General features: G+C 36.1%; 2 protein-coding genes across 2 annotated transcripts; one reads left to right on the top strand and one right to left on the bottom strand.

Annotated features, from left to right (window-relative positions):
• Positions 1 to 542: 542 nt before the first annotated feature.
• LOC145163269 (protein ANTAGONIST OF LIKE HETEROCHROMATIN PROTEIN 1-like) lies at positions 543 to 1,490 on the top strand. The gene has a single exon (XM_079082106.1). The coding sequence runs from the start codon at positions 543 to 545 to the stop codon at positions 1,488 to 1,490; it is 948 nt and encodes a 315-aa protein (XP_078938232.1).
• A 7,796-nt stretch (positions 1,491 to 9,286) lies between these two features.
• On the bottom strand, positions 9,287 to 9,849 carry LOC145162188 (large ribosomal subunit protein eL36y-like). The gene is made up of 3 exons (XM_079081409.1): positions 9,748 to 9,849; positions 9,465 to 9,664; positions 9,287 to 9,323 (listed from the first exon to the last, which is right to left on the bottom strand). The coding sequence occupies exons 1-3, from the start codon at positions 9,847 to 9,849 to the stop codon at positions 9,293 to 9,295; spliced, it is 333 nt and encodes a 110-aa protein (XP_078937535.1). The 3' UTR covers positions 9,287 to 9,292.
• Positions 9,850 to 13,109: the final 3,260 nt, after the last annotated feature.

Here is a 13,109-nt window from a genome sequence, read left to right as displayed (position 1 = left end):
AAAAATCTTTTTATTATTTTTTCAAATTCTCTCTCTATATATATATATTCATTTTACATATAATTTCCACTAAAACACACCTATATTATTTCAAAACAAACACACATTCAACCAAAACTGGATAATTTTCCAGGTTCAATTTCTTCGTCATCCGATGAAAACGATTCTGATGAGGATTTGATTTTGTATACGTTATTATCCGCGGCACGAGACATGGTACGTGAGAGGGGCGAAAGTTCAAACGTCAAGAAGAAGCATACAAAATAGATCAACCGGGATCGAGAGGCGGCACATGAACTTTTGGTACGTGATTATTTTGCCGTTGATAGTTTATATTATCTATCGAAATTCGAAGAACGTTTTCGTATTAGTAGAAATTTATTTTTACGTATAGCTAGAGATTTGGCACGTAATTATGAATTTTTCTAATTACGATGAGATGCTAGAGGTAAACGCGGTTTACTACAATACAAAAATGTACGGCCGCTCTTAGACAATTGGCATACGGCATCGCCGCAGACGCATCAGATGAGTATCTGAAAATGTCTAAAAGGACGGGTCGAGAGTGTACATATCTATTTTGTGAGTATGCTATAGAGCTTTACCGTGACATATACTTGCGACATCCGACTAAAAGCGATGTCGAACAGTTGTATGCCGCACATCAAGCTAAACATGGTTTTTCAGGGATGTTTGGTAGCATTGATTATATACATTGGGAGTGGGCAAATTGTCCCAACGCGTGGTGTGGTCAGTTCACGCGGGGTGATCATGGGGTGCCGACTGTTATATTGGAGGCTGTTGTTTCAAATGACCTATGGTTTTGGCATGCATTCTTTGGTATGGCAGGGTCAAACAATGACATGAATGTGCTCCAAGCATCTCCGATATTTAACGATATTTTACAGGGTAAAGCACCAGACATGCTATACGTTGTCAATGGAAATGAATATAAGTATCGGTATCACCTAGGTGATGGGATATATCCAGAATACGCTACCTTTGTCAAGTCATACATATTTTCGACCGACGATAAACGAAAAATGTTCAAGTTAGCACAAGAATCTGCAAGGAAGGATGTAGAACAGGCGTTTGGAGTCCTCAAACAAAAGTGGTACATAATCAAACATCCGACACGAACATGGGACATGAAAAAATTGACGACGGTGTTGACTGTTTGTGTTATTTTATATAACATGATAATAGAAGAAGAGAGTAGGGCTATTTGTTCATATACCACGAATGATATACTTAATCCACCTGCAGTAATACAAGTTGGCAGCCTGGCATACTTCTCAAGGGTTTTGGAAATACAAAACCATGAAACACATCACAATCTACGACATGATTTGACCGAATACATATGGGAAAGGCAATTCCAATGGCAAAATGACGATGAAGACGAGGAAGATGGCGACGATGACGACGAGGAGGATGAGGACGGTGACGACCAGGCGGATGATGTCGGTGACGACAACGACGACGATTAGAATTTTTCTATGTTTTTTAATTTTTATTTTATTTAAACAGTGTATTTAAGTTTTAAATTTCTATGTTTTTAATTAATGAAATGTGGTTTTATTTTTTTATGTTTTCAAAAAATTAATTTATGTTATAAATTATGTTTTCTGTTTAATATAATGTTAAAAAAATAGAATTTGTGGAGTGGTAAACATTTCCAATGTTTAGTGGGTTGGTGGTGGATTAGTGGTGAAGCTGACGTGGCATAGAGGTAACAACGCTTTTTCGGTGGGTTGGGTGTTACCACTCCCTACAGCCTAAGTTAAAAAAAAAAAAGCATAATCTGCCTCCCTCCTCTGCTTCAACGGCCTACTCCCTTCTTTTTGGGCAATCTGATTTGCTCTACGACAATCTCTTCAGCCTTGCCGCCACCTTCCTACATCAGACTCAACCCCAACGCCACCTCCGTCTCCCCCTGTGTTATATTCTGCCGTTGGCGCTAGCAGATAAGCTCCTAGGGGTGAGCACGGTGCGGTTTTTGGACCAAACCGAACCGCAAACCGCAAGTTGCGGTTTTTTATAGGGAAAAACCGATAGGTGCGGTTTTAATTCGGTGCGGTTTTGCGGTTTTTCTTGCGGTTTTTCGGTTATTTTGGTGCGGTTTCGGTTTTTAACCGAAACATAAGTTTGTACGATTATGCAGTTAAAATTGTATGGTTTTTCAGTTTTGTTATTTGGATTTTTGGAAATTAATAAAACTTACTCAAAACATGTTCCATATCAAACTTAGTCGGACCAACATAAACGCAATAGACCTATATAACCATCAATTTAAAATGAACTGGCCATAAAATAAACTAAACTTTTTTTTGCCAAGAAGCCGGTCTAGCTCAGTACCAAAATATCAGGCACCAAGAAAGGAAGTAAGCTCTAAGCTCCCACAAAGACAAGGCACTGCGAACTCTTTCTCTTTGGTTCAGCCTCACAACTCCTTTTTATAGAAGAGAGGCCTCTAATTTTCTTCCGCACACCGATGTGGGATGAGTTATCTTGAAAAGTATGAAAGTTTGATCAGATTAAGAGGCTAAAGGAAATTGCATCTATAAACGAAAAAGAAATATGGATGTAAACAGTGAGATTGGAGCTATATATCTAAAGCTGAATACATAAAAATAAAACGTAATAATGATAAATTAAATAAACCAATGACAGAGAAATTAAAGAAAAAAATGGTTAACTAAGAATCTAAACAAATTCTTCAATTTTATTTGTTACGGACCTCCAATTTAGATTATATATTTATAAAACTTTAATCTTTTGAAATGTAATTCTTGATTTTTCAGTGAATATTATATATATATATATATATATATATATATATATATATATATATATATATATATATATATATATATGCGGTGCGGTTTGGTTTTTTTGCGGTTTTTGCAAAACTAAAAACCGCACCGCACCAAAATTTTCGGTTTTTATAAAACTAAAAACCACACCGTTGGTTTTTGTTTCGGTTGCGGTTTTACAGTTGCGGTTAATACGGTTTTTTCGGTTATTTCGGTTTGCGGTTCGGTTTTTGCACACCCCTATAAGCTCCTTCATCCTCGATTTCTTTCTAGGGTTTTATTTTCCTCAAATGCTTTCCACAACCTGCTATTCAGATTTGCTATTTTTTCATTAAATACTTTGTTTTGATGAAATCAGATTTGTACGTTATGAAATGCCTTCTTTTACATAAATCACGTTTCGTTTAAATAATGATTTAAGTTCACGATTACTATAGTGATTGAATGATTTCAAACAATAATTTTCAAGAAATCTATTTCATGAAAGTGCAACGCTAACTTTTTTTATTTACTTATGATAAATACGTATTATAATCTAAACAAATGCTTAAACCAAACCATTAATTTATTAATAAGATTCAAAATAAAAATAGTGAAAATTTATTATAAGAAACCTACGTGTATAATGACGATAAATTAGATGGTATTTTAGATTTTATATCCTCTCTAATAAATCAAAGGTTTTTTTTTTTTTTTTTTTTTTTTTTTTTTTTTTTTAACTCATTTGTCACATTCTCATTCAAGTTGCTAAATGTAATTTTATGGTTATTTTGAATTATTTTTTTTTCCACGTGTTATTTGATGAGTTTTTCTATTTTATTAATTTACATAATATCTTAATATAATAATTGCAATAAATATAATAGTAAATGAATGTCAATTTCATTAATTAACTTACCTTTTAATTTCAAAAATCTCAAAATTAAAGCTCATTAGTTTCTTTAATTTATTTAAATTTAAAAAATAAAAAATATTTTCATTATAATAATTTATTATTTTTCTTATTTTCTTATAAATTCAAAGTTCTTAAATATTTTAATATTTATATTTAGTTTTTTTTTTAAATTAACCCACGTAATACATAAGTTTCATAATTAGTTTCTTATTATTCATATGTTTACCAAACAAATAATTTTTATGAATAAAATATTTAGACATTAAAAAAATTATTTTGGTAAATAGACGAAACAATTTATATAAATACAGATTATATTTAAATAATTCTAAAAGATAAAGTGAAAATATTAAAAAGTGTTTTTTTAATTGTTAGATAATTATTAGTATAATAATGAGTTTTGAGTACGAATCTTTTTTAATAAATGTTGTTTTTTTAGTAAACCGAGGTGTTATTTAGTCATTCTTTGATATATATATATATATATATATATATATATATATATATATATATATATATATATATATATATATACATACACTGTACACCAAAAAAAATTGGGCTTAGTGCAGCTGTCCACTTCCCTCCTCCTCCTCCTCCCTTCCCCCCCCCCCCCCCCCCTCCCACACACACACACAACACCCCTCGTGCTTATATTTGTCATTTTTAATCAAGAAACTTATCAGATTTACATTGTATGAGAACTTTAGGTTAAAACCATGTTTCATAAACCATAACCCTTTGGCGTCGACCTCCACCTTCAATGATCTTTTCTATTTGTCGTCGGAGGTACCTTCTCTTGCTGTTATTGTTGTTTTTATTTTCCATGTCATATATTTTCCCTTCTCAACTATCTTCTCATTTTTCTCGTAAAAAAACTCTCTATTACATTCAACCACTAGAGACGCCTTCTCCATGTGCCTTCGATCTCCACCGGTAACAACCAACCAAACACCAAACTTGTAACGCTTTAAAAATACCGAGTAAAAATTTCAATTTAAATAAGCTAAAGCTATTCATTCCCCAAAGTACCACATACCATACATACATAACATAGATAACAGTCAAAACATAACTGGGTCTATTTCACCCCATCGATCTCTTTTGACCGGTACTGGGTCTATTTCACCCCCTTCGGTCTCTTTCAAACGGTGCTGGGTCTATTTCACCCCCTTCGGTCTCTTTCAATCGGTACTGGCCAGGTGTATTCCACCCCTTCAGTCTATTTTAACCAATATCGGTTCTATTTCACCCATACAGCTAAGCATACAATCATAACTACAAGAGTCACAAAGACAACAAACACATACATGCATTATAGTAAGTGTCACAAAGACAACTATCATCGTACACATATAATCCAGTGGGCTGACATTGGTGCCTTCGACCCACGAGTACAGTGAACGAAACTCACCTCGATTCGAAGACAACCAATTTCTAGCTCGAACTGCCGAAACGCCAAATCCCCACACTAATCACAAATAAATAAATCTCAATCACCAAATAGATCATAATCCATAATCAGGGCCCTTTTTCCATAATTAAAACTGCTTGGCGTAAAAGACCATTTTAACCTTCCAAGCCCAGACTCAAACAAACATGGTCTAAACCTTAAAATGATCCAAAAGTGACCAAATTCCCCAACCGGGAATATGCCATGCGTACACCACCCCTTACGCCGTGCGTACTAAGCATATAAGAAAACGGGGTCATGGTCGAGTACGCCCAACGTACCTACTCGTACGCCCAACGTACTGATCAGTCAACAAACTTCATTTTTAGGTCTTATTCCTTTAATACCAAATGTTCAAATCCTCAAGTCTAATCCTAATGGACGTCTAGAGTCATAAAGTTCCTGAATTTATGACCTAGCACGGCTTAACAGAACCCAACACCCAAATTAAGCTTTCTAATATATCAAAATGACCAAGAAGTCACTTGAAAGTACCAAAGGGCTTCTAGCCCAGCGGTATCAGGTGGTGCCCTCCCTCTTTGAGGTCGAGGGTTCAAGTCACTTGAAAGTACCAAAGGGCTTCTAGCCCAGCGGTATCAGGTGGTGCCCTCCCTCTTTGAGGTCGAGGGTTCAAGTCCCGTTGTGGACATATGTGGAATTAGGTGGTATTAGTTTAGAAGTAGATTAGATTTGCCGGTTCAAAAAAAAAGTCACTTGAAAGTGCTTAATCCCTTAAGACTTTACGTACAAAGCTCAAATCTAATTCTAATCACTACTAGAAAAACAACCTTTTACGATGCGCAATGTGTGTCGTAAAATGCTCAGACGATGCGCAAATGCGTGTCAAGGAAGGCCATGTCATAACGAGAGACGACACGCTTTTGCGCGTCGTCTATTTACGACGCACATTTATGACACACATTTATGATGTACAGTTATGACACGCAATGCGTATCAAGGAAGGCCTTGTCATATAGGAAGACGACAAGCATTTGCGTGTCGTAACCTTACGACGCGCGTGTTTATGACACGCAATGTGTATCAAGGAAGCCCCCATCATAAATGAAGATGACACTGCATGTCATAAACTTCAGTAACCATTTTCGATATGCATTTACGGCGCGTCTTTACAATACTCATTTACGCATAATACAAAAATATGTAAACAAATATATGCCAAAACAATCAATTTCATCCAATAACATCATGTCAAAAAATTGTAATACATTGATATTAAGGGGATCTATATGTACATTGTTATTAAGAGGTTTTCCCTAACTATATAACTTAGTACTACATTGCTATTAAGGGACACCTTCTGCAATGTAATGCTATACAAACTAAGAAGATATACACAAAGATGATAAACATCAAATTCCAACTAAGTAGAGTTGCATCTTGCCTTTCATAATTCTTTAAGACTAATGAACCCCTGCTCCGATAATTCTTGTGACCTGATCAAATAAAAGTCAAAAAATTAATATGCTAATATAATTACTAGAAGAATCAAACATGGAATGTTAGTTGTAAAAGACGAAATTACCCTTTTCTCCATCCAAAGAATGTGGGACCGCACTTGAGATATGATATTTGATCCATGTGGTGTTCCGGGTTCCATTAAAACCTGCTCTGCATTGAAAATATTTGCATAAGTGTGTATCGATAGCAGATAACTTTGTGGTGTTCCAGGTTCCATTAAGAAATGTAGTCAGATTGTTAGAAGTTAGAAGTTATTCAAGTGGATAAAAATTACCAGTAGTAGAGATGTTTCCCATTTAAGGACCAGCCAACCACCAAAAGGGTGAGCGGATGTTTCTTACATCAATGAACCATACAAGGAAGACACGTTGGATACAAAACTTCTTAAAGGATTCCTACAACCACAGGTTTTATACAAACCTAATTAAGAAAATGTATAATGTAGGGATTTAAGCTGAAATAACACAACTGTTATATTATAAAAAATAAAAAGATAAGAAAGAAAGAAAGGGAAAATTGAACATAAAAGGAGCATACTTTCAATATCAACGTTTAAGGGCTAGTGTTGTAAGTTCATAATTATAGGTTTTTGACAAACTATGTCAAATAAGTTACTATGTCAAATAAGAATTTAACTTAATTCACTAAATTGTACATGATTTTAATAGTCCGAAAATAACAGCCCAAAACTCATAAGTTATGCATTTACGATTAAATTATAATTTATATAAGAACTTGGACTGTTTTGTAATTTCTCATAAGTTTTTTGGTCAAAAAGACAATTTATTTATAAACATTCATTTATTTTTGGGGGTATTATATTTCAAATGTCCATGATATTATATTTTAAACATCCAAGACTCGTAGGGTCATATCCCTATCAGATTCATGTCCAACTTCCTCCAGGCATATCCTAATTCTCCATCTGAACTAAACCAAGTTACAATTTTTTTTGGTAATCCAAAATATACATACATACACTTTGAAGAAACATTTTTTGTACATAATTCATGACAGGATGTATTGGACTGACCTTAAGGGACTGAAGATGACAAGTGTTGAACTATGTCTCGCTATAAGGAAGCAATTGCCTCAAAAGCCAACCTCCAACCCATAATGTGTCTGGTGATATGTTTGTTCGGCAAAAAATACTAATCAACACATCTAGTACCTGAAACCACACATTTAACTTAAGATAATCCAAAATATTTATTTAATACACACAAAATTATGCACAAAATGCGAGATAAAAAAAGTATAAACAATAGGGAAGTCAGAAAGTACTAGATATCTATGCACACACGGGCTTTCTCCAACTTCCTGATAGGAACACAACACTTCATACCAATACTTACAGTAAGGAAATAGTTTCAGTAGCAACAACAAGAACACATTCATTTTTATGACGTACATTATTGGTTGCAGATAATGTACACATATGAAACACACACGTAAAAGATACGACAAATGGTATTAAGGTAATTACCCTCTCTAGTTATCCTTTCGTTGCCTTATCTCACGCATTTCTTAAACAGGGGACTTGCATCCTATATTATAATTGTGCACTCTGATTTGTATAATAAAAAAGTGTATATATACACATCAATTGTTCAACCACATTAAGCCTACTGTAAATGGGATCATGTATAAAAATTTACTGTTTACCTAATAACCATTACCAATTATAGGCATCTCATCTAACATTATATATATATATATATATATATATATATATATATATATATATATATATCTTTTTTCCATCAGTTGATCATTTTGTTTTAGAATATAGAAGGGCTAGATGTGTGCGTGTTTGGAATGTGTGTTCAGGAGTTTGGATCAGAAGATTACATTTTTTTACTGCCATTCAGAGAGTCAGAGAACACCACAGCAGGATAAGCTAGGACAGTGGTACCACTCTTTGTCTCTGCATATAAGTTATTTGATAAAATGCCTCAAAGAGTAAACTTACTTCCTCCTTTTTCCATGTTTTGCTAATATTTCGCAAATATAGTGTTTGATTGTCCTGGCTTTCTGATATCTTTACACACTTGCCCCTCACATAGGCATAGAAAAAAATATTAGAATCTTACTTGTTGAGGTCACCTCCTTTCAATTCCCAAAACCACATAAGCAGAGCTCATAACTTAGGTCCCACAGTTAGTTCTTGTTGGTCTTCATCTGATTGAGTCCCAAAGTTCTGTGAACTCAATTGTGGGGCCAATAACAAGAATAAAAAGGTAAGATATAATGTTTATTGTGTTTATAAAAGCCACACACAAAGATAGATAAAATTCATAATGTCATCAACATATACTTTTGTAAAGCGATTGAGAAAAGATTTAGTTATACATAACATATACTTTTGTAAAGCGATTGAGAAAAGATTTAGTTATACATATTATAACTACAAATCTATGGTCCATGGTTGATCCAACATGACATAGTGCCTGATACATTTGTTGGTATATCAAAATATGCATGAAGAACAAACTAATGTGGTCTTTATAGATAAGTTGCACATCGTTGATTTAAATCCAAAAAGAAAATATAAAAGTTAGGCTTTTCAATAAATACCAAAACCTCTACTCTATTCAAAAGACAAAAAATCTCAAGAGATCTCTATCTTGCCAACAAGAATGAAAAAACTCACTTTTTCTTCTCAGCGCCTCCACCAGACCTACAAAAAGAAGACCCAATATATATCAAACCAGTGTAATACAACAAATCATACTAAATAAATAACATTCATCATACTATGTCAATATCAATATATATTTTGTGAACCATGTAAGTAAAAAGAAAAAAGATTTGTAGTTACCTCATCTTGCGAAGAACACTAGACATTTCCTCACGCTTCTTCTTTGCTCTTTTGTGAGTCCCCAACTTCCTTTTTGCCACTTTGAGGGCACGTTTGTCCTTTCCAACCTTGAGAAGCTCAGTGATTCTCTTCTCATAAAGAGCAAATCCAACAGCCTCTCTAATAAGGTTTCTCACAAAGTGTGATCTCTTACTTGTTTTCTATATATAATCTAAAGAAACACAACCATTAATTGAACCAAAAGAAACTTAACACAATTTACATATCATGATTTGTTACTTACCCCTTTTCGGTCGGAAGGACGAGGTGCTAATTCCTTCTTGGTGACAACATGCCCCTTGTTTAGACCCACAAAGAGTCCTGTGTTTGGCTGTTTTGGAGCCATTGGAACCTGAAAACATAAACATATATCAACACAAAGCAACATACACTTCACAATAGATCATCAACTTAGCCTATGCAGTTTTGATTCAATATGACCCTAAAACCTTACAAGCCTCAGACTACAATCAAAATGCGCAATATATTTTAATATTAAACATGAAGCTGATTACAAGATATAAATGAGTTTATGCGTGCCAATAAGTTTGTAAACACCAACAAGATTATAAGAACATGGAAAGCATCTCGGAACTATAAGAAGATGCAGGATAACTAAAAGTACAACGAGGGCAGAAAAACAACCTGGGCAAGAAGAATTTGAGACCAAGTAAACTTTTGTTGCTGTACATTGAACTTGCTTCTTGAAAGAAACCCCCAAATATCTTGCCTTAATTGTTGTACATTCGGAGGCTGGGATACAGTCAGGAACAAGATCTCCTCGTTCATGTTATTCATCGCCTCCTCCAACCACCATCCTTCACCACCTCCTCCGATTTTTATGGACCCGAGCCACTGCTCCAGCCTCCGAGCGGAGCCCTCAAGTCGATCAAACCTTGGTGGTCTGGAATATCACGTGATGCACGTCAGCAAGGATGTGAGCCTGAAGCGGGCCCTCAATTCTTAACTCCACGCCGGAGTACTTGATCTGAGATACGAGCTTGGTTGCGTTATTCCTTTAGGATAAACAAAAGGGATTTGGTAGTGGTGGAGGCGGATTAGGGTTTACAGAAAAAAGGAGAAGGGGAGAGTGAAAGTTGTCAGCTGGTGGAGAGGATGAATTTGTTATTCCTTCCCGAACAGCAACAACTTGATCAGAGAACGAAACCTGCAAATGAGGTCTATGGTTTACATGGAAACCCGAAAATATGGATGAACTGCGGGGTTTTTAATTTTTTAGGATTTCATTTCCCCCCTGCTATTAAAGGATGGAACGCGCGCGTTCCATTAAAATTTATAAAGCGACAACCTTAGACGACATGCATTTTATTATAGGTGCCCTCCGTATTTTTTTTGTTTAGACACAAATTTGAGGGCATGCAATAATGCGTGACCTAAATCTTTACATTTTTTAAAGAGACGACACTTTTTTAATGTCACTCTCTTTTGCGTAACATAAATCAATGAGTGTCGTGGTTTGCGCGTCGTGAACGACTCTTTTTCTTGTAGTGAATGAGTTTCTTAATCAATAAAGTCATCATCTTGATGCCTTTGCATGCCTCCAAAAAACCCAAAACCCAAATCTAGCCTACTAGCTTCACCAAGAGGTCAACAACTCATACATGGTTGGTCCACAACCATCAAGATGCAAACTTTATGAATAAGGGACCTCAAAAACATCAAAATGAACAACCCACGGCCTCTGGAGTTGCATTTACTCACAAGAATCAACTCATAGGACCAAATATGCCCAAAACCCCAACTATTCCCAGATCTAAGAAAAGAATCACCAAGCTAGTAACTTTATACCTTTTGGAAGATGGTGGAGATGAATAGATTTTCGATCCACAAGCTTCAATCCAACCAATGCTCCTTCTCCAAGCTTCTTCTTCTTCAAGATGCACCAAAATCTCATAAAAATGCTCAAGAGGTTCAAGATATTCATAAATGGGGCTAGGATTCAATATTGCAGGTTGAGGGAGATGGAGGCTGAATATAGGGAGGGTTCCAAGAGTTAATGATGCTTAAATAGGGTCCAAACACTGAAAATTAGGGTTTTTCTCCTTCCTGCATACGCGCAACGTACCTATAAGTACGAGCAACGTACTAGAGTGATCTTGCATCCTTTTGTAGTCAGTATGCCCAATGTACTACCTGGTGTACGCCCAACGTACTAGATAAAATCCCGCTTTTCATTTAAACTTCAAACGACCGTAACTTCTTCGTTCTAACTCCGATTTCGGCGTTCTTTATACCCACAGAAAGGTCATGAAAAGCTCTACAACCCTATTTAATTAACTTTGACTTAAAATGCATCGACCTAAAATACTTAATTTATAAAAGAAGTATGAACTGTAACATCCATAAATTTCACGCCAAATTTAAACTTTTTCAACCAAAATAAAACCAGATAGTATTTATTTACAAAAATATTTTCAATCATTATTCATCAGAGTGTCCCAATAACCAGATCATAAAGATGAGGAGCGGTACGCTCACGCCTTCGCCTTACCATGATCTCCTGAAGTACTTGAAACAATAAACTGAAAACTGTAAGCCCAAGGGCTTAGTGAGCTACCCCCAAAATACCAATACCACACCGATAATACCATATCAGTAACAGAAAATCCACAACATGCATACTGGGCCATTGGCCTAACTGGACCGCCCTGTAGGGCCTACAGTCTATCTGAATCTGTCCCGAGCCTTCAGAATAACTGGACCGCCACGTGGGCCTACAGTCTCCCCGGACCGCTCATAGGGTTTGTTGGCCTTCAGCACAAAGCAGGACCGCCTCAACCCAAGCAACAAGCAAATAACCATGTGCGCATAACTAACATATACTGGCATATACAAGCATCAAACATATCTATCTCACTGATCACCAATCATAGCAATCTCTCGTAACTAGAGTACCGACCTAGCAGGTCACTAACATATCAATTCCTACGGATCATAAGAGCATAACATACTGTCTGTCCTGATTCCGACCTAACAGGTCATAACCATATGTAGCATAACATAACAATAACAACTAAAGGGCATGCCTTGGTGCCTTAGACCCTATCGATATAGTGAGGATAACTCACCTTGCAGATGTCGACTCGGTCGATAAACTTCAACCCTCGGATCACTGCCACCAACTTCACCACCTATTACCATAGTATAACCATACTGTAAGTTCTCAACCTCTCAAGGTACCCCATCAGTCAACTAGTCAACCTTTGGTCAAAGTCAAAGTCATCAGTCAAGGTCAACAGTCCATGTTGACCCTAACTCGCCGAGTACCTTTAGCTACTCGCCGAGTTCCATGAAATACCTGACCACTCGCCGAGTCATCGGAGTGACTCGTCGAGTTCTAAGGCTCGCGATTGGAACTCGAAGGCCACTCGTCGAGTTTTCCTTCTTGCGACTCGACGGTTGCACACGCATACATAAATTGGGGAAACCTCAACCGACTCGCCGAGTTGTTCATCCACTCGTCGGGTCTACGACAATCTTCATCGAACTCGCCGAGTTGTTCATCCAACTCGTCGAGTCAATGCCTATCTTCATATGACTCGCCGAGTCGACTATGCGACTCGCCGAGTTTCTTCAGCCCTTTAA

The sequence above is a fragment of the Lactuca virosa genome, chromosome 3, assembly GCF_052849685.1.
Source record: "Lactuca virosa cultivar CGN04683 chromosome 3, Lactuca_virosa_CGN04683_v6, whole genome shotgun sequence".
In the NCBI taxonomy this organism is placed as follows: domain Eukaryota; kingdom Viridiplantae; phylum Streptophyta; class Magnoliopsida; order Asterales; family Asteraceae; genus Lactuca; species Lactuca virosa.
The sequence above is the reverse complement of the archived record's forward strand: the minus strand, read 5'-3'. Positions and strand labels throughout refer to the sequence as shown.